The following is a 24,459-nucleotide window of genomic DNA, read 5'->3' on the forward strand; positions in this document are numbered from 1 at the left end:
TTAGATACTAAATTGCAAATGGCAATTTTACACAAACGTTTTAAACATATTCCTATTGAAACTATAAAATCGATAAAAAAATCAGTACTACCGATAAGGTTAATCAATAACAAAATATAACTATTTAACATAAAGGTTCACAAGTGCTTAAAGAAAAAAAACGTTGTGTATAAATATTAATAAATTGCTTGTGAATTTTAGTGACCAGAAATATTTTTAATATTAAGCGTTTAAATATTCCAACCCATTCAGTCGACGAATTTTAAATACGATTCAGCCTGTAATATCGCACTGCTGGGCACAGACCTCTTTATTCATGTGGGAGAAGGTGGGTTAACGTGCTCTCCGGGGGACGGTGGGGAGACCCACGAGGACTGCACAAACACCCAGACCACGGCAAACATCTGTATGGCCAATACAAATGTTTGTCATGCGCGGGAATCGAACACGCAACCGCCAGCGCAACCGCCACAAAACAATGCTGTGACTGTTGCGCCAACGGTTAACCTAACCTATCCTAACAACTTTTTAATGGGAGTACCACAGTTGATAATTATTGTATTTAAGTAAATATTTATATATTATTATATTTAAAATACCTATACAGTAGTACATCATCTCTTACTCCCTTAGCTAAAGCAATAAAATATTTATGCAAATATAACAAATAACACACTGGAACAAGAGCAAGAACGGTAATCTTAATTAAATTCCATCCGTCGTTCTCCCAGTGCGTTGTCAACGCAACCCCCGAGCGCTGCTAACGCAATAATAAAGCAATTCCGAAGCGACTAGGTTTTGCTAAATACGCCCACAACTAGCAATATACAAAATATGAATGGAAAATGTACTAGTATATTTCGAATCATAACAGAAAATTGATATAAAAAATAGAAATTACTAATATGCCAAATCTAAAATATATCTTTGTAAAGACAGACTGGTGTAATTGTGCAAGAAATCGCCATAGCGACACGGTCGCGAGTTCGAATTCTACTCAGGGGCATTATTCGTGATTTATATGAATATTTGTTTCGATACCATCTCGAAGAGCACGTAAGTCTTGGCTGTCATCACCGACACCTGATACTGAGCAACCGTTACGCATTGCAAAAACTGTATCCGCCAAGCTGCGACTATTCACTTATGTATATGTAAAGAAAGCCTTTGCCCAACCGTAAAATGTTAACAGACTGATACAAAAAAAGGAAAAAATTCGCAGGCAAATTGATACCATTTACTAGTATCGAAAAACAATTCCATATATAGTTATAATATAAACAGTATTTGTATTATCCTTGAATCCGTATCTCATTAGCAAAATTTGTATGTTTATCGCCAACAGAGTTAAAGGCTGTGGCCTTTGACGTAAATAAAAACGTCGAACCTGCAAATGATATTAGTTGTTTTTTTTTTTGTTTTGTTTATTAATATATTTTTAGAATATTATTAATTGCTGAAACAATTTTCGATTCCAGACGTTCCGAGTAAACGATTTTTTTTTATAATTTATTTTGAAGTAAGAAATCGTTTTATGTCAAATTAAAATTAAATTATATTGAAATAATATTTAAAACACATAAAATTTAAACGACAATAAATTTAGGTGCTAACTGCTCTCATTTCCATTCGGTTTTATTGAACATTTTGACGTAAATTATGTGTTTATAAAAATAAGCAGATATATTAAGATATTAAACTGAATAACTGTACTTCTTAGGGTTCCCCAAACATTGTAGTTTCTGAACTAAAGTTCCGATATTGATGTATCTCATAAGATCATAAGTCTTTAATGCTTTCAAATAATTTGTTATTTGTAATTTTTATAAGATCATAAGTCTTTAATACTTTCAAATAATTTGTAATTTGTAATTGTAAAAATATGTAATTAACTGTAAATACTGTATAATTGTATTGGATCGATTTTTATCAAACATAGCTAAGAACCCCCTCAAGGAAAGTCGTTTTCACGATAAAATACCACATCTAATTCGACGCCACAGATAATATTTGACGTCAAACTTAAAATAGACCTCCTTTTAGCGTCGAGGGTTAAAAAAGCAGTAATAACTAGATCCAAAGCTATTTATTCAGTTCCATCCTAATGACCGTCTCTACTCTTTACATATGTTAAAATTAAAAGTTCAATCAACGTTGAGAGATAGTATTACAATTTTTCTTTTAACTGTAAAATGATTTTTATCACGCAGTCAACAGACTCAAATGGACCAAAATGGATCAACCATCTTACTTTTGATGTAATTTTAAAACCATTACATCTCACAATATGTAAATTTCGTTACCTTAATTGGGCCAAAATTAATTGTCTAAGCAAAATGCAGAAAGAAATTATTGAAAGTTTTCATAAATCTTTGCTTATTTTATAAACTAAATTAAATGTTATCCTATTCTAAGGATCGTGTAATAAAAGTAATAAGGTAATTTAATTTTCATAATCGTAGAAAGATTAGGTTTATAGGATTGTTACGTAAAGACCTAAACCTACAAAAACATTTAAAAATGAAATCAAATATTTTATAACTTTCGTAACTTCTATAATTAACCATCTTTGATAGAGTAATAAGATGAATTTAAAAGTGCAAATAGCTACTGACACACGAGCTCAAAACACAAGACTACTCAACAACACTAGTGAACCGCAGAGGCAAAAGTGTCAACAATCTTCAAGTCAGCGAGTATTTGACCCATACTGGAAAATAGGCTGTTACGTTTCTTGGTTTCTGCACACCGCGGTTCAACAATACCGCATCATCAGGCCGTTGACCCCGTCATCAAGCCAAGTTTCCTAACCACCCCATCCCCTTCTCTCGACCCATTTGCAGTGCAGCGACCTATGTTTTTATTAAACTACCACACGACACGGACAAGATAAGCCCAAATAATTGTCTTTTGTTTGATATTTCAGTGCAATTGTAACTTATTTTTTAAAATCTAAAAAATACGTTATTACATATTATATTTTATATGTTATTTTATTTAAAGACTAGCTTTTACCCGCAGCTTCGCGTGCATTGAGTTTTTTTTAATAATAAGTATCCTATGTTACTTCTATTACCTCCAAGGGTACAAAGTTTCATTATGATCGGTTAAGTAGTTTTCGCGTAAAATCGTAACAAACAAACTTACATTAACATTTATAATATTATTAGGGATTATATTTCGATAAACATCCCAGAAGACTATGTTATAATTAGACATGAAATGACACACATATAAATAAAAGTAAAAAAAAAACAAATATATCCTACAAAAAACTTATCTAGAATATTCTCAAAATTTAAAAATATTACTAAATTTATCTTCGTCTACAAAATATATAATTTTACACTTAAAACGAGTTCAGCTGACCGTTGCGATTCAGTTAACGATACGTGATCCAGACAAAAATCTGGGTTAAAACATTTACGAGATATTTTTTTACGATTCGATGATATTAACACATTCCATAAATACCGCAACCCATAAACGCAAGGATAAATTATTAATTAATCTAAGAATTTTCTTGTTAAAATTCATATAAGTAATAGGCATCCCATTTCCCAAATTAGAAGATAGAAGACGTTTCCAAGTCCACTGCAGTACAGAAGGCACGTTACCCAACAATAGTTGACCGTAGCATAATAGAGTCACTGGTCTCAAACTAGGTCAGATAGGCACTACAAATTGACTATCATCTAAATCTGTATCCAAAGATTACGTTTTGAACATTTATTCTTAAATCGTAAACGCTATCGTAAAATCTTTTCATCTACAGTTACGTTGAAAATTAAAATGTGTGACTGATCTTTGTAATATAAAACACATTGTAAATTATATTGTATTTAAAAAAAAGAACTGGCCAAGTACGAATCGAACTTTACAGTAAAATAATTAATAATTATCCTATAAAAGTTGAGACAAAAGACAGCTCGAGAAAACGTACATCTTGAGTGGTTACATCCTTATTTTATTTTTTTACTCTTATGACCGGTTGCAGTAACAGCCACGGTGACTATACATTATGGTTTTGAAGATGTCTGTGATAAAAAAAACGATTAGCAGAGCCCTATGTAGAATTGCTATTATTCTTCCGTTAGACCGAAGAAACCAAGAATAATTAATCAGTCAAAAAGGTCGGAACCTTTTTTGTCTTTAAATGACCATTTGAGAGACCCTGTTATAGATATAGATGATTTTTTCAACAACCATTTTATGTTCTAGCATTTCGAGGGTTCCCAATTTTTCCCTTTGCATACCTAAGTTCCATTTGAATTTAAAACTATTTTAGTGATATCCAATGGTTCATCGATTATAAAGTAGTTTTGATAGTGTCCAAATGTGTATCTTATTAATTCTACTGTATAAAAATCCGACACGACCAGACAAGATCAGGTATCTTTATATGGTGCGTCTGTCGGCCGTTAGCTTGGTGTAGCGGTAATTAGTAACGCTGAGGTGACCGTAAGTATGGTTTTCATATCTTACTTGTAACTTTTCGTTTAGAATAACGCATAAATCATAACTTCTATTCTGATATAGGTATCTAACTTTTTAGAACAAAGATATCAACGGGTTTTTATCTTGTATACTTGCATTATGGTTTACAACTTCTCGCGTATTTTTTTACTAATAAATCTTTCAACTTATTTGCCAGAACAGCTATACTTATATATATGATAGCATAAGCTGAGAAATACATATCAATGATAGCCCCATTTAGTCATTTCCTACTAAGATACCCAATACGCTTATATAGAGGATGAATTACTGGGACACAAGAACCGACACAAGGATAAATAGCAGTACAGACATGACCAGATCTTCCAGTTGAAAGCGGGGCGCTTAATGTAAGAAAGGTCAGTTAGCATGTAATGTAATGAGGAAATCAGTATTTTATTATTTATGATTACTGCTCGGTCTGCTTTAACATTTACGTAGAATTCAATAATATAAATTTGGGTTTTGAAAGATTCGTTACAAACGAATATTTTCCGATTCTTTTGATGAATATCAAAAGGTTTTTACGATAACAATAAGAACTGAAGGTTTTACGTACTCCCTGAGGCACTGTAAGGAAATCTACAAGAAGATACATCATGACTAGAAATAACAAGCTGAAATTGTATCCACGACCGTAGGTGTTAAGACCACTTCTCGCACTACATCAGTATGATGGCTGCTTTCAGTTTATTAATCAATTCAAATTCTTAATCGCGTTGGAATAAAAATCTACATTATTGAATACGTAAATATTTAGGCCCACTTAGTCACTTTTAGATTTTTTGGGACAGCGATATTACTAGCTAATTAAACTTTTATTTCCCATCTCAAACAATATCACCAGTTCGCTCATTTCAGTAGAGCACATTTGAGGTCCGTTATCAAGTTCAAGCCCGTGGGATCCGACCCGTTACAGAAGACAATAGGTTCATTTGTTTATAAATAGCAGTACATTGTTATAAATTCTTGTAAATTTGTTTTACTCGATTGCTAAACCGTTAAAATGTTGCTACTTCTGTTGAAGTAGGTTATAGTATTGTATTTATTAGAGAAAATATGGGTAACATAACGATGTTGACATCTCGTCTAACTGCATAGCATTCGTTACTTGATGTCAGACTTCTAACAAGTATAAGCAAAAGTTTGAACAATGAAACTTATCGACGGACAATGACTCGAAGATTTTAATACGCAATTATAAAGAATCATTACCGAGTGCATACACCATACGTTTGACTTTCATCAACGTTAATCGCTACAAATGAGCTTTCTACTACTCTACACATTAAATACAGACGCCGATTGGGATTTATAAAATACACGAAGAAAAATATTTAGATAAACTTTTGTTATTATTTTTTTATGGACGGTAAATATTTCATGTAACTTTTTAAAATTAACCTAATCTACAACAACGAAATCAGCAACGTCGCCAAAATATTGGGAATCTCAAAATGATAATCGTAGTACATTCAATGTAAGTAAAATATTAAAGTTCTAAACATCTTTGTAAAAGGTTAGACAATTCTACTTTTATTTATACGTTAATGAAAATGACACAAAAAAAATCTCAGGAAAAAAGCTAAGAAAATAATCATGAAAATAGACAAATTAAAAACAAGGATGCGCCAAACACGAGAGTGTAAGGCTTTCATTCGCTCTCACGTATGTGCTTTGTCTACGACGCTAGATTTCCGTTTCGAGGGGCTCTTGATCTCGTGGAGAGTTTGGAAGTAGCATTCTTCAAAAATAAGCCGTGTATATTTCCTTCTTTTTAATAAAAAAAAATTCCGACTGTTTGTCTGATGTCCGCGTAAAAGTAAAAAGTTTGTGATGGAAGCTATGTTAACGTTCATTTCGAATTTCAAGCTTTAAAAAGTCGATTATATTTTTTTTTTAATCTGAAGCGTTTACGAATTACTGTAAAATTTCTAAAATACGGATTATAAGAAATTAATAAAAAATGTTTTTTTTTTTAATCCCAAAAATTCTTAAATACAGATTATTAAAATTACTAAATATATTTTTTTTAATTTAAGAAAAGACACTATGACATGACGATGTACGTTACGTACGACATATGCAATAGGTACGTTAAAATGGTATAATTGCCGAGTAATTCCTTACAATATTACAAACTTCACAGCGATTGTATTTGGTCCCGGAGTTGTTTTAAGAGACGCGCTTATTTATATACAAAACTTACATTGTACAATTACGAATTTTCACATTTAGAAAAATCGTCAAAAACCCTACATGATCATACTTTATGTAATAGAAAAATGAACTTATACGAACTTTTGTATGAATTTAAAAAATTAACTACAATCCAAAAACTAGGAACTAAACTTATCAGTTACCAACATTAGAGACATCAAAGTGCTTTCAATGGTGACTACTTAGGTCCAAGTACAGGCAGTGCCTACTTTGAAATGGACAAAAGAAATATCGGATTGGCACTAAAGTAAAAAGCGCTTTAATGAGAGGGTTTGACAGCACACCCTTTACTACTTAGAGCTCGTTGAATGCGGCTCTCAGACAAGTTAAGATACTTTACTTTGACGCGGACCAAACAATAGGTTCTTTACTTCATCCCTTTGTTTTAAAATACGAAAGAAAGTGTTGTATAAAAACTTACATATGAAAAAATACATACACCATATTATAACAATATTTGTCAAAAAAAATTCAAAATAATTTTAAACACTATCCATTTTACCTTTGCGTAACTCGAAGCGTCAACATGGGCCGTTCTATGCATAATATCTTGTATATCTTTATCGCACTTTTTTACCGTTTTATCCTTCTTTTTACATAAATACATAATTATATGTCCGTAAATACGAACATGGAAGACAGTAGAAAAGAAGTTGGTACCGTAATGTGTACACATTTTATGAGAAAATATGATAAACAACCGGTCTCAATATTTAATCTATCTCTGACTATGCTTGCTATTGATACATTTTTGACACATTTCGTATTGAGTTTATGTCATGTTCTGCCCTAGTAACTCAAAATAATAAATAGAGTATTGAAACGGGACGTACACGTAACAAGATACACAAGACTTGGAGAATATTCAGAAGTGGTACAAGTATATATTATATAATATATATCAAAGATAGTACTTATACAAAACATAATAATCTGGTTAGTCCATATGAAAGAAATTAAGCCTATTAATAATAATCTATATCCGTGCCTCCTCTGACAACTAATACAAGTCAAAAATCATCATTTTACAGGATAACGAAAACAAGGTTTCAAAAATTCTCGTTCGTGAACTAAGTCGGCTAGATTCAATTGGAGTATATTCTTTTATAGTGTAAAACATTCTCTTTCAATAAACACTTGAGATTTTTTTGGTGAAAATTTAATTTTATAGATAGATTACAAAAAAAATATATTTTGAGTTGTATGTATATTTCACAGTTGTTAAGTGCTTGAATTTATGTGATATCAACGTCGTTTTACACCTTTAACTTTTATTTGTGTAAACTCTAGAAGAATGATCCTAGCGGAATGTTTCTCAACCAATAGATAAAGATGTAACCCTTTAGACTTCATTTTTTTTTTTGTTGTCACTCTCCTAATTACATAATTTACTTGAATTTCACCAGATTACGAATGTTTTAGGTTCGAAATTATATAACTCTAGATATATCAGTATTCACGAAAAATTTACTGAAAATTATTTGTGAAATTCAATACAATCGCACTTAAATCACAAAGCAAGAAAAATAGTGCTGATAACTTACAGTTCCAGTTACAATAAACTATTTTCACGAATTTTTAACAATTATAATCACTTTGCAAAAAAAAATATTTCCTTAACTAGAGATAGAAGAACGTGAATTAGACAAAAACAATTCGTTATATTTTCTAATAGTCTCGACAATACATACCTATATATAACAATAACTCGACTTACATTATATACATAACAGGAGACACACGTTTTAGAATTCTTTAATCAAAAGATAAAATCAAACTAAACCTTACTTAAGTTCCGCGATCCGGCCGTTCCTTTACCACAGGACTACGCGTCAGCCTGTAATATCCCACTACTGGGCATAGGCCTCTTTCCCCATGTAGGAGAAGGATCAGAGCTTAATCCACCACGCTGCTCCAATGCGGGTTGGCGGATATATTCCCTACTATGAGTAACGATCGCAATCAGGTGTACATGATAACAACCGGAACCGACGGTTTAACGTGCTCTCCGAGGCACGGTGAGGAGACCCACAAGGACTGCACAAACACCACAGGACTTTACAAAAAGTGATTTAAACAATTACAGCTGGGAATTCACCTCTCAAAAACAATAAGTAAGATTTTATTCAGGATTTTTGCTCAAACTGAACTGTGATAGGGAACCCAATGTGCGATCTTCATTCGCACTTAGCCGGTTTCTTTCGCTTTCATTATTTCTAAAGTAAACATTATCGTATACGACCTTGATATAAAGATATTTAAATATTAGACGTACGGACGACAGCTTGAATAATTTATTAGTCTCCGGAAAGAATATTGATTTGTAGAGACTACGCATCGAGGTAAGTAAATAGTAATGAAATACGAATTTTCTATAAAACTTGAGATATACAAAGTTAAGACTATTACGTAATTTGACGTGATGGTACAGTAGTCACAACTTCCTTAGGGGGGGATAATCGAACATCACACTTCAACTTCAAAAAATATAAAATATTACAAATATTATAAAATATATGTCAACACTAGCGCTGTCATACGCAATTAGAAAGGAATTTATAAACAACAGATGTAACGATCGCGCCACCTAGCACATCGTTCAATAGTCATCTACCCTCATTTATTATATTACTCGATTTATTCTGACGTGTACGAAACGACCGGTGCAACCGCCGCTAAGGCAGTCTTGGCTCTGGCTTGGCACGATACACTTGTTGTATCCTGCTAGTAGCTTAACCTAGACTCGTTCAATAATTAATTTGTGCAAACGAATTATTTGTTATCTATTACGATTAATTTGGCTAGGCGAGGCGTATAACTCGAGCAGTGATGGTGAGCGTTGATGCGCATCTCAAAGGGGATCTCCTTAAACCTACACCTAGGTCGCAAGTCCTAGGCACTGCTCTTTACTCCCTCCGCCACACGATAGACACGTGTTCGGTGGACGTTACAATTTCGTTATAATCTTTTTAAGTACTACCTACATAATACTGTAAAGAGTGCGAGTATAACCTACGCCCGCGCCCTGAAAATATAGAAAAGGACCTTCCTACAGTCGAAAGACTACATATATATATTTTGAGTGTTCATTTTGCCCGCTAAAATAAATCTCATTGCTATTAAAATCATTTAGTTTTTGCTTTGAATTTTATTTAATTTAAATAAATTAACTATAGTATACTTGAACAGATTATTAATTACCGTCAATCTCTATTATATTCAACGTCAAACTCACGTAAGGGGGGGGGGTCCAGGCAAATCTTACAAAATCTCACCTAAAGAGGGGGAGAGGTTTAAACTGATCGAAAATAGCTCACGTAATTAATAGATTAGTCGTGAAAATTATTTTTATAGGCCATAAAATGTTTGTGGTAGTATAGGCTTTAGTATTGACCCTTTGCCAAATTTTGGTCTATCTAGGAGAGGCTTGTCCTGCTCTTCCTACTACCTATTAATTAAATAAAAGTTATAGACGAATTATTATTAGTTTAAAAACCGATAATTCTTATAATTATTATGTCGATAAATCTTTACGCTAGACCGTCCCTCAGTAAATCACCCAGTAGAACTAAGTGGCTTGCCTTTTTTTTTTATTTGGAGGGGAATAGTGCTCTTTTTAATTACTTGTACGTAATAGTATTTATTCTTTTCATGACTTATTTGCACACAATTCGTATATAAAAAATATATGTTTGTTGATTTATATGAAACGACAAACTTGGAAACTACTAGAACAATTTTAATGTTTATTTCTTTCAATAAAAAATATTACAAAGCTACACTATGCAAAGTAAATTATTAATATTCTTAAAATAACGATGTATTTTTATTTTAATTATTACTTTTATATAATTATTAATATTTACTTTAATTATTACTTTTAATATTTACTTTACTTTCTATAACAGAATAATAGTACCTATTAAATAAGGTTAAGCTGTGTGACGTAGACTGACACTGTAGTCCACAGACAAAAAAGGGGTCTTATAACTATTTCCAGGACAAGGAGATGAATAATAAAAATTTCGTTACACGCAACGGCCCTCCAGTAAAATTCAATTCTGTATCTCAAGTCCAGAAACAGACACAAACTACATATTTAGCATCTAAACAGTGCTTCGTAAAATATTAGTCACGAGTGAAGATCAGACCCATGACCTTTAGCGCTAAGCACCTTATTGTTACTGACGCGCTAACTCTTCGTCAGTGAAATCATTAGGTATATCTAATATAATATAAAATTCTCGTGTCACAGTTTTCGTTGCCATACTCCTCCGAAACGGCTTGACCGATTTTGATAAAAAAATTTGTGCTTATCCGGTATCTATGAGAATCTGCCAACATCCATTTTTCATCCCCCTAAATGTTAGGGGTAGTCCACCCCTAAATTTTTTTATTTTTATTTTTTAGACAAAATTTTTAATTTCTATTTTTTTATGATACAACATTAAAAAATACATACAACTCTAAATTTTCAACCCTCTACCATCAACCCCTATTTTTAAATAGCGTTTAGCGGCAAGACAACGTTTGCCAGATCAGCTAGTAATGTACATAATAATGTTATTTTCATTTTAAACACCGATTACCATTGATGACGTCACATATTGTTTTCAAATTAAATCGATACTTAATTGAAAAAGTCAGCGGCGCCATTTATAAACTTTCAATAACAAATATATTGTATTGTAAGTGGTTGCGTGACATCAGCATATTCTTTAAATAATACCAGTTACGTAATATTGTCATTTCAATTTGTCTACAGATAATAAATATTAGATTTCTTTGATACGGCTTTAAAACTCTTCAAATTTGTTTTCGAACAAAAACAAAACCAAATTCAAATACTCTTTTTTAGAGATTACTCGGAGAGCACGTTAAGCCGTCGGTCCTGGTTGTTATCATGTACATCTGATAGCGATCGTTACTCAAGTAGTGAATATATCCGCCAACCCGCATTGGAGCAGCGTGGTGGATTAAGCTCGGATCATTCGCCTACATGGAGAAAGAGGCCTATGCTCAGTAGTGGGATGTTAAAAGCTGAAGCGTAGAGATTACTTAAAGATTACTTTTGTCAGATCTCGCTCAAAATTAATCGGCAACATACAAGCACCAGCTTTCAATTTTAAAAAAAAATATCTTTATTTAACATAATTATACCCAGTAAAAAGTTATGAGGTAACTAACATACTAAAAATACCTAGTGTTAAATCGAGAAACTCCTCCTTTTTTAAGTCGGTTAGCAAAATAATATTTAAATGCGTTCAAACGCGTAATATTTCGAAGCCGAGCTGGGTGTATATTACGTATTAAATTATTAATTTCTAAAACACCCCCAGAAGCCTCAAAGCAATATGTAATATAAGATTTATCTTTGCTAGATACCCTCGTTCTGTCTTTATTCCACATATTTAATGTTAAACATAGTTCTCTAAAGACTTTAATACAATAAAAAAATTCAAACAGACAAACATAGAACCTACTATTTTTTTAAGTCTATTAAAAATAGATGGCTCCATGTTATCCGCGTTCGTTTTACCGCCCCTTTACTTCCAGCTTCTGCATCCTGTGTGTTTATTAAAATATTTTAAAAGCAATCAAATTGTTACAACTCTGGGTAAAAAACTATTACCAAAAACTTCACGCTTACTGATTCAATTAACACGTTTTACAACAAGCAATATTGAAATAATGCAAAACGCGTAGACAGTATAATTAAACATGCTGTTATAAGTAGCAAAAATCTTTTAAGTTTCTATCTACTAACTCGTTGGCGCAGTGTGTAGTGACTGATTTCTGCTCCGAGGGTTGTGGGTTCGATTCCCACCCCGAGTCTGGGGTGTAATATAAATATTTATTTATTTATATATGTATTATTTATAAGTATGTTTATCGGAAAAAAAATATGTAGCTATACCAGTCGGCTGTTGCCTATAACGCAAGCAACAGACGACTGTGTATGTGTTGTGTAAACATTTATTATATTTATATTTTATCTCTAATTTTATTTCAACTTTTGGTTCAATAACCTTTAGTCGTGCTAATCGTCTATGACTTCAATTATTTCAGCAATGTCGCGTAAAAATACAAAACACATATCTGATATTGATTACTATTGATAACATTTTGATAAAATTCGTATGCAGTTCATATCAAAAATCTATCTCTATATAAAAATAAATAGAACATTTTAACTGGTGTTATCGATTTTATATAACATTTTTAACTTTTATGAATTCTGAGAATAAATTAATAAAGCTATATGAGAATGTATTATCATAGCCAGATTAGCCAAATGACAAGCCCTTCTGTCACCAGTGGAGGTTATGTCTTTTGATAACTGGTACAGACCGTATATTTATAATGATTATATTTAAATCTAATGCAACATCAAGTGTACGAAAAAAAAAATCTAAACGTAATATTACCCCAATACTTGTATGTCGTAACGTGTAACCCTAACCTCGGTACAAAAAAAAATCGATAGTCTCCCCCTAAAATTGCACCCTTAACGCGGGCCGTTTGACCGATTATTTTACACGATGCAATCGTATCTTTAGGGTATTCCGGCAATTGAAACCCTACGTTCCTGCCACCCTCCTCGAAGTCTAAGTGAACATTACCTTATGGAGACGACTCGGGCTGTTTCACCTGCGTCACTGCTCGTCGTGAGATGATTTATTGTTTCGTAATTATGTTATTTTTAGAACTAGTCAAAGTTTATAACGAAGCCTTATATTCTCTGTAACCTTTATACGCAATGAAATATAATTTATTTTCCACAGCAACAGTATATGATCAGAACTCGAATCAATTAACTTTATTTGACTAATGAACTGAGGAAGAAAAACCCAAATACCCGATATACCGAATCGTAACAAAAATTGAACGCTTCAATAAAAAACACCTGTAGACTACAAATAAATTGTGAGAGGCTACCCAATAATGCTACAAGAGGAATGTCAACAGACTAAAACAGCAGTTGTTTTAATTATACATTTATCTAAATGTACGACATCTAAGGCCTTCGTTGCTCACTCGTAAATCATAAAGGTATCATTATAATAGCTGTCTTTTCTACCCACTAATTGTAAGACAAAATATCACCAAAATTGCAACAACCCCTAAAAAAAACCATAAGAGAAAAAAAATTAAAACTATCCAACATAATGTCATAAGTTTCAAATCAATATACTCGTACTTGTGATGCGAACAACTAAAATAGACCATAAATCATGGTCAAGTCCAACTTAGTGAGATCACAAATGACGTAGCGTCTTAAAATATGTCTAGGTAAATCATACATATGCCCATAATATTTTATGCCGACCACATCTCACGGCGAACATTATTAAAGGGCTGTATAAAGATACAAATATATTTTGTCTTCATTATTTTGAGTTTTTTTTTTTTTTATATATTTCAAAAATTACAAAATATTAAGTCAACTACATAGTTTAAAATTTCCTTTAAGTATGAATAATAAAGAAAGAAAATATAGTTTAATTAAAATACCTACAATATTATTTACAGTCTACATTGTATTACTTTTTGATGTACACTTGAATCAGTTTTTTTCGTTTGAAAGCAAACATAGTATTACTGTTCGTTTAAACTTGTCTTCTTAAAAAACTATTATCAAACTAATCCCTATCACTTTCGATAGATCTTAGTAGATATTTCGACTAGCCCGTTGGTGTAATTAATAATTACCTCGGTTTCTGCTCCGCAGGTGTATGGCCTTGCGGCTTCTATACCAGCCTGAGTCTGGATGTCATATATATATATGTGTGTGTGTATGTGTGTGTGTGTGTGTGTGTGTGTGTGTGTGTGTGTGTGTATTTCTATGTATATTGCTCAAAAAAAAATCCATTTAGCTATAACAGTCGGCTGTTACCTATAACAGAAGCATTAAGTTGCTTACCATAGGAACATACGGCCGTGTGAGTATAATGTAAAATATTACTGTATCATTTATTTATTGACAAATATACATATTGTATTTTAATAACAAATATCTCTAGCAACACTACAATTTATATTACTGTAATTTTGGCTATATTTTACCTGATAGAAATTTCGACGAAATCCATGAATCTTCATACAAAATACGCTGTGAAAAAATAAACAACGAGAATGCACGCGCTCCGTACAATGCTTAAGTTAAACAAATGGAATCCAGGAACAAAAATAGGACGGTCTAATGAAACGTCCAATTCTTCGCTATCTAATGTTTCTTAAAAATAAATTATTCTACATTTTCCCGGGTCATAAGTGAGATTATGTAATGAAAAACAAAATCAAAATATTTGCTTGAATAAAGAACTGCAAGGCAAATTATTGTAAAAATATAATTCCTAAAAATCAATCGCCTGATTTTTATCTATCGCAATCCACTGCTGGACATAGGCTTCCACAAGTTCGATCCAAAAATGGCGTAAACTTATGTGTGTTGCCCATAGTCACCAGCTGGGCAGGCGGTTTGGTGACCGCAGGGTTGGCATTGTCGCCCCAAAGACGCTGCTACCCGTCTGCGGTCTATGTATTTCAAAACCAGCAGTTGGATAGCCCGCCGTCTGTCGGCTTTATAAGTTCCAAGGTGGTAGAAGAACTGTGTTATCCCTTAGTCGCCTCTAACGACACCCACGGGAAGAGAGGGGTGGCTATATTCTTTATTGCCGTAGCCACACAGCTTTAAGGTTTACTAATATCTACATTTAAAAAGTTCTTACGGAAGGAAAAAATTGAAAAATGGTTCAGAAAATTGAAAATTATAAAAATACATACTTAACTATATAAACACGTGTTTGATAGTTCGCAAGACGTCTTATCCTGTCTTGTAACGTCAATCGAGTCAACTAGTTAAAAATAGTAATTACATTTTAGGCGTCATAGTAACAAATGGGAACGAAATCTCTACATGATTTTCGAGGTACGGTAGGGAGTAACCCACTACATGGCATGACTGCGTCGCTACTAAAAGAAACAATTAAAATTACCAGAATAGACCGCCCTCGTATTTACTTACATTCGAACTTCAATCCAAGTTTGCTTTTTCTATGCATCCACTGCCGAGAATAACATACCACAATAAATGTTTACATATACATTTAAGGCAGGTAACTATATCAATAAAACGGTACGTTTTACTTACGAATCGTTTAATTACGAACAAGACATGTTATAATTTCAACTGTTCTCAAGCGTTTTCTGAATTCCGAAAATTAGATTAAGACACTGAAGAAGTAGTTGTAATATCAGACGAAAATAATAACGCACCTTACGCAAAGTTTACTATAGAGGTTGAAGACCCGTGTTTGTTTACGTTACGTATACGGAACCGCTAAAAACACGAACCGAACTAACGCTAAATATAAAACGTTCGATACAGCTGTTATACACAGATTATTATCATCGCTAAACGTCGAATAAATAATTTAATTTTACACACCGTGCTTTAAAGGTGTTCATTATCTATTAAAAATGTTCAATTTTTTTGGTTAATTTTTAATTGTGTCGGTTTATTTTATAATTAATGACAAATTAATAACAAGATCGCTGTTTTATCTTTTAAGATTTCATACTAACACAGATTGACTTCTCCTCGATCATCTTAGGCATTTTTCCCATGTAGGAGAAGAATTGGAACTTAATCCATCATGTTGCTCTACTAGGTACGAGTAAACAGTTATTTGAAAATTTTACTTGTTATATAAAAAGATCACCTGTTATCAAATAGCCACTGCCTATAGACATCTGCAGACGTCCATAGCGACTACATCAGAAAAAGTTTTAATAGGTACTCGAGTACCTATTAAAACTTATTCCCTTTTTTCCCTTGAAAATCCCCAAATAATAGCGAACAGAACCCATCTAAAGCATTTTTTTTTACTGGGATAAGCTGAGTACATACATTAGCGCGATAAAATATACAACAGCCCAACTTTATAAATAAACCCTCGGAAGCTTTAAAAGCCTACAACAAGCACTAATAATAAAGTTTGGCTACGTACGTCGTACGTTTGGGGCTCGTAAAAGAGTCCTACATGACTCATGGTAGTTAGCACGTCTTAAGGACTATTAAGGTTTAGTGCTTTATGTAAGACTGTTTGTAATTAGATACAAAGGAAATAACAAACTAATATTTTGTGATGTAGATTTTAAATATTTTAGCAGAGAAGTAATAATATGAGTGAAATAGCGTTTATTAGTTACAAATCGCGTGTACTAAAGTCACATAATTATAACAGTAAAACGAAACAAAAAAGTAATAATAATCGTGGGACAATCGACAGAAGCAAAGGTTCTCACTCACTACACTAATATAAAAAAAAATGTCTTTATTTATTTTACCGAATCATCATCATCGTCAGTCGTCGACCTTTTATTTCAAGAGTTTTTTATTTTAAAGTTAATACATTATATATCGTAGCCCTCATTTATTAACGTTTTATAATCTCATTCATAAAACCATGTAAAATCTAGAACCTCTTTTTTTATTCAATTCAATTTATATTCACATTAAAAAAGAAATAATGCGTTCCAAAAAAAATTAAAACAACGCAAAATGAAACCCACTATTTTCTAAACAGCACTAACGATAAGTTCTGATTACCACATCGTTTGTAAAACTATAAATTATATTTTCACTTCATTGCACTAACTATAAAGTCGGTGTTTATGTTACCGACCCGTTGTTGTACCGTTAAAAAGGGTATAACGCGACATGCATACTGAGACACAGGCAAATTCTGTTCCGCAGCACGACGCAGTGCGATCGGGTAATTAGGGTAAATAAGAAAAGTTGTTGAACGCTTATTTCGATTACCTTTGCCATTCAAGTCTGACTTGATACTAAGTATATTTTGATCTTAAGTTAGAAATATAGGAATTGTTAAATAAGCAATAATACTTAAAAAATTTAGACATATACCTACTAGCTGACTCGGCAAACGTTGTCTTGCCGCTAAACGCTATTTAAAAATAGAGGTTGGTGGTAGAAGGGTGAAAATTTAGGGTTGTATGTATTTTTGAACGCCAAATCATAATAAGATAAAAAATAAATATATTATCTAAAAAATTTAAAAAAACAATTAGGGATGGACTACCCTTTATATAGGGGAATAAAAAATAGATGTTGTTCGATTCTCAGACCTACTCAATATGCACACAAAATTTCATGAGAATCGGTCAAGCCGTTTCGGAGGAGTTTGACTACAAACACCGCGACACGAGGATTTTATATATTAGATTTTTAACCCAATATAAAACGCATGCCAAACAAGACCTAGCGCCGCATAATAATATAGACTCTCCGATAAAATATGAATCAGAAATATCACTAAAAATTTGATTAAATATTTGACCAGACACAAACGAAAAAAGTAGAAGATTTCCGACCTAAGCCGATAATGAAGAACGTGAAAATTAGATATTTCATTAATACAAAGACCTGTATAAGACATTTTGTAGAATTGTTATTTATGCTCAGCTTATCCCATACCTACTACGAGATCCATTTCAGTATACTCGTACATAATATAGGTTCAACTTAAAGAGTCAGTTGTATTCAAAACAGTAAACGACACAATTTTTACGAATAATCGGTACTATAACCTAAGCATGTAAAAATTTATCCACATCTATACATCTATACATATAAATAAAAATGGAGTGTCTGTTTGTAATAATAAAATAACCGCTTTTTACTAACGGCCGAACCCAATATTCAATCTATCTCTGGTTATGTCCTACTAGAGACAGAAATATCTATCTATCATTCATTTTACTGACCCAATAAACTTGTCGACGATAGGCAATCTTATCCTTCAAAGCTGTCTATCGACGAGAGGGAGGATAGCTTACTAGAGATAACAGTTCGTATGAAAATGACAGTGTAAGCGTCCCAATAATAATAGAGTTCTATCTGTCAGTAACGTTGGTTATCTTTAGTAACAACAATATCCGATCTATAGTTTTCGGGGGATAACTAAGATTTATTAATTGAAAAAGTATTTTCTTTGTTTAAAATAAAATTAATTTCGAGTGAAAAATAATGGCAGACTCAAGTTCAAGTAGCAGTTCAAGTGATATTGCTCTTTTGCAACAATTAATTGAATAAAAATAATATGTTTCTTGTGAAATAATACTTACTTTACTCATCTTGTGAATAAAACAAACAATTTGGTGAATGATTGTACCTATAATTTGCAATGATTTGTATAATTTGATTTGTAAAAAAAATATACAAATTCAAACGAAACAACGATTCAATAAAGCGTAATGGCGTCGTAGCGTCTTTTCGTGTCGTGTTAAAACGTTCCGTTACTAGATTTACCATGGATTCCATATTAAAATAATATCATTTATTATAAATTAAAAAGTCTGTGTAAAAATTAATTTGTCCATATTTTTCTAAAACAAGATTACTTTAATATGAATAAAATTTGTATGACAAATTTAAATACTACAAAACATCTGTGTAACATAACTGAGGCCGTCTGTGACGCTGCGTATACTGGAATGTAAGGAAGAGCTCAGGTAGCCGGTCTATCTACAGCTAACTGGAGATAGTAGTCCCCTATGCGAATTATTGGGACAACTACAAAGGATAGATAGTTAGTTATTAGCAGTCGATGATAACTACCTATCTCTATCTTTAGATTGAATATTGGGTTCGGCCGTAAATGAATATCGATCTATACACGGTCATGTATATACCAAGATAACATTTTTTTCAATTTTTGTCTGTCTGTCTCTCTATTTGTTCCGGCTAATCTCTGAAACGGCTGGACCGATTTTGCCGAGACTTTCGCTGGCAGATAGCTGATGTAATAGGGAGTTACTTAGGCTACTTTTATTCCAGGAATCTATTTTATAACTCTGTGAACTGGAAAATAGCTTTTTGTTGAATTCCACGCGGACGTAGTCGCGGGCACAGATACTATTTTATATAAAATCCGCATACCTATATCTTCTTAATATCTTAATAAATATAAATTACGCGTCACATTGTTTGTCCGCGATGGAGATAGGCTATATTTTATTTTGATATATCGCACCTTCGGTGCAACAAAGTCACAGCAGCTCATTTCTTAATTTTACAGGAGAGGACTTTTAATTTTTTTTTTTTTTTCGCATTTATTTCCTCATTTCTTGATTACTATTTATGGAAGGTTTCAAATCTTTATAAAATTAATAGTTTACTTTCTTTGCTATAGTTTAAAAATCTTATATTGAATTATCAAAATGTCCTAATAAAAGACATGATAAAAAAGAGTCCTGAATTGTGACTTTGTTGCACCGAAAGTGCGATATGTAATTATTATATTTAAAAAAAATAAGGCGATACGAAGTTCGGCAGGTCAGCTAGTATAAAATAAATAAAAACATAATTATAAAGAAATAAACGCTTCGTAACCGTCGATCACCAGTAAAATTAAGACCCTGTGTCTGGTGTCTATAATATAATCTATAATACAGACACATCGCAACAAACACGCCCAGACCATAATAAACATCTTTATAGCCTATACGAATATTTGCCACAATAACTAGCTCCGTAGAAAGTGCAATCGTAATTAGCAATCATTACTAATTGTAGGAAATATAACCGCCAACCTACAGTGGAACAGCGTGATGGATTAGACTACGACCATTCTTCTATACGGAGAAAGATGCCTATTCCCATTAGTGGAATGTAATAGGCTTAATCAAATTCAAAATCACCATTTGTATTCGATACTGATTTGTCAAAGACGACTTGTATTTACCAAAACTGCCTACAAAAACTTTAAACTACGTAATAGAATCCTCATTTGACACGTCAATATTCAACATTTACTTACTAACTAAACACTCATCAATGATTCTTTCTCCATTTATTAGCATAGTGGGAATTAGTGTATGATGAGGCTGGCCTGTCTGTGTAGACAAAAGTCCCTAAAAAAATAAAGAATTAAAAAAAAACTAAACATTGAAAAAACCGTCAAAATGTAAATTAACAGAAAACGATTAGATATCTCAACCAGTCCGCGCTATGTGGAACAAAACATTTTTGACGTAACCACCCACTTGGAATTGTAACGTTCCATATACGATATTAATTGTAGATGTTACAATTAAATTAGATTAGCAAACTTTATTAACTAACAATTTTATAACTTACTAGCTGACCCCGTAAATGTTGTTTTGCCATATATGTTATTCACCCTTAATCCCCCCCCCCCCCCCCCTATATTAACTCAGGGGTATGAAAAATAGATGTTGGCCGATTCTCAGAACTACCCGATATGCACACAAAATTTCATAAAAATCGGTCCAGCCGTTTCGGAGGAGTAAGTTAACTAACATTGTGACACGAGAATTTTATACACATATAAGATAATACAAATGTATTTTAAGCATTTTAAAGTAACGTCATCATTGTTTCGATAGGGTAAGAAGCAAGACTTACTCTTGTACTTTATGATGACTCGAAAAGCCCTCATAGGTACTATTTATGTGTGGCATAAAACAATATAATCAAGTTGATTGATGGCAGGCACACTTAGAACCTATTACAAAATACTACGCAACATTAAAAGACTTAACAAAAATTAATGTAAGTAGCCTCAGTGAATTATTATAATTGATAATTGAAAAATTCAGGAGGAAGGTCCACAGTTTGTATGTTCGCGGAAAAAAAATAAGCGTGAAGCCAGTACATTGGAATGGATTGCTTCTGCATCAAGATTCCAGTTCTTTGACATTACTTATTTTGTGGTGGACAAAATATACATGTATGGTGTATTTGCATATAATAGTGTAGTATTAGAATAATCACTATATACAATACAATACGTCTGGTTGACTGAAATCTTAGACCAATAGTCCTACGGTGAACGATGCGCTAATAAAAACGAGATATTGGCATATCGAAGAACTCTTCAAGACACTCTCCATTAAATAATTGATTCTATTTTCATATTACGTCGATAATATGAAAATGGAATAGTGTTATTGACAGTGCAAGCGCGTTAAATACATCGTAATACGCATAATTATTGCGATTAATAGACCGTGACACGCCTCCGCTGTATCCCGTAATACATCGATAGTTTTTTATACCGCAATAAAGGTAATATTCAAAATTACTTATTAAATATACTAAATTATGGTAAATAATTCGTTTATAAAAAGCGTATGTATGCCTGATGGTAAGCGAATATCAGCCTATCAACGCCTGTAATATGCCCTAGCCGCCCTAGCCACGAGCCTTCTCAGGAGCTTACCTTACTCGCGACTGGAACACAGCACTAAGTGAGAGCAGCATTATTTATCTGTGATCTGATTAAGGTTAATTTACTGCCCCAAATTTTGGGCAAAACATTTGCTGCTGTGTCCCAACTTGGTAACATAATTATAATAGATAGAATCGGATTCTATCATTCCGATTTAAGAGATTGGATTGTTATAATGAATTTAGAATCATTAATAATGCTAAGACCATTACGATCTAATAGTAATATATTTTTATAATCGATTACTTTGTTGAGACTTGAAAAAATTAATAAAGTCTTAAGGGTATTTTCAAAGTATATTTTTGAGCTTTATACAACTAGGTCGGAAAACACGCACACTGCTCACCAGAGCTCCTGGAGGAAATTGGGATAAGGTTGACAATGCTCTTGAGAAGCTTCTGGTGTTGCAGATGTCTAAAAACTATGGTAACAGCTTACCATCAGGTAGGCCGTACACTTATTTGCCATCCAAGTTATACTTATTAAAAAAAAAAACTTACCTCTTATAAAGTATATAAATGTAAAACATATAATTATATGTTATATATTTAAGCATATATTATGTTTACCACCTACAATGAAAGAGTACATCTGATCTCATGATTATCAATTATTATTCATGAAGTTTTAGAAATAACTCATATTATTTCTAGTTTAATTTTACATATTATGTACATGACAAATATGGTGATTTAGTATTAGATTTATAATAAATAATACAATAATTTACCTTTCCTTGAGAAAGACAAAGCTATAAAATTATTATAATTATTTTTAAGTCAATATTAAGTATGTAGAATTAATGTTTTTAGGCAAAATACATAATATGCCTTATCTCATTGTAAGTTAACGGCCACTTTTATGATCTGTCTGAACATGCTTACTAGAGATAGAATTTTAACATAAACTCCACACACACTCTCACACTTCAGCCTATCACAGTTCACAGCTGGACATAGGCCTCCACAAGTTTGCACCAAAAACAGAAGGAAGATTGGTGACCGCAGGGCTGGCTTTGTAGCACCAAAGACGCAACATAAAATATTATATATAAACTCCACACAAATTATGTCAAAAACCTATCAGTTTTATACCAAACCAGACAAAGATAGATTATTGAAAGTGATCATAAGATAGCCTTGGCAAATAACTGCTTATAGTATCCTAGGAATAATTGTATTAATACATATTTTTAACGTTATAAATAGTAAAAGAATTTTTTTTTTTTTATTTCTGTACATATTGAGGGTAATATATAGAATGCTACACTGACTTAAAATTATATTCACAGTTAGGAAAAACCACACAAACAGTCATTAAAAACCTTTGACAAAATTCATAGCATAGTGGTCATAACAGTTATAACATCAAGCATAATCCTGTGAATTCAAGATCAAGCATAAGTCAAATGATAAATTCGTGTGTTCTCTACAACTGACTACAAATAAGATTTTTTACATGTCTTTAGTTATAATAATATAACAATATTATAACTCCCAATTTATTATTAACTTTCACCTAATTTTTAAATTTTTTAATATAAAGCTGTAGAAATAAAAATAATGAAGAAATTTAAAAGTTCCCCCTGCGATATTTTAAATTGATTACCTGCCTTAACTTTTACAGTTCGTTTTATCTTTTTAACGTAATAAATTGCGTACTTTACCGATTCGCTATATGCATAACCGTGTTAAATGAAAAATTGCAGCAGTTTTCTTTTACTAATCTACGGATAAAAACACTTCGTTCAATTTGAGCGAGTTTAAAGAGCGTTTAGAAAATGTGGACGGACAAGTGAGCGGTCTAGAAAACTATTTCAAATAACTTCAATTCTATGACCTACCTTCATATCCGAGACGATTTGTTGATACAAGTTCCACAAGGGAGAGCAATCCTTCTCAGTGGTCCCCTCCATTGTCTAAGTAAACACAAATTGGACACAAAAACACAAAAAACACCGTCAAGCACAAAAGTTCACATCGCACAATGCACTGTACGCACTATAACGATTAAACAATAACTGTTGCATTTTTGATATTATAATTATTATTATTATAATTAACGCACTCGTTTAGGTACTACCTACATTTCACTTTTTAATCAAAGGCACAAATCTATGCATTTAATATGGAATGTAATAAATCAATATTTATAAACACAAAATCCTCCATTGAAACAGGACGAGAAATGAGAAGACAATATTTCATTAAAACATCACTGAAAGTATTAAAAATAAAATTACAATAATATATAACCGAACCAAATTTACTGTTTTTCATTCAAAAAAAAAGCGCTGAGACTCGTTTTGCAATGTAAATTGCAAACAAATATTACAGGCGACTACTGTAACATCGGAGCGGCGAACCGATAGACACAATGTTTGTTTGCTTGGCTCCTTTGCGTAAAATTGTTGCTATGCTTTATTATCTGAATAAAATATTGCCATACGTAAAATAAAATA

General features: G+C 32.3%; 1 protein-coding gene across 1 annotated transcript in view; it reads right to left on the reverse strand.

The window, feature by feature from the left end:
* Window positions 1-24,010, reverse strand: part of LOC123664617 (flocculation protein FLO11) — a 204,997-nt gene extending 180,987 nt beyond the window's left edge. The window contains exon 1 of the mRNA XM_045599135.1: window positions 23,842-24,010. Within this exon, the coding sequence (XP_045455091.1) occupies window positions 23,842-23,913 (72 nt within the window). The 5' untranslated portion in view covers window positions 23,914-24,010. The remainder of the gene's footprint in view (window positions 1-23,841) is intronic.
* Between the last annotated feature and the right edge of the window lie 449 nt (window positions 24,011-24,459).

Source organism: Melitaea cinxia, chromosome 22 (assembly GCF_905220565.1).
Source record: "Melitaea cinxia chromosome 22, ilMelCinx1.1, whole genome shotgun sequence".
NCBI classification, from domain to species: Eukaryota; Metazoa; Arthropoda; class Insecta; order Lepidoptera; family Nymphalidae; genus Melitaea; species Melitaea cinxia.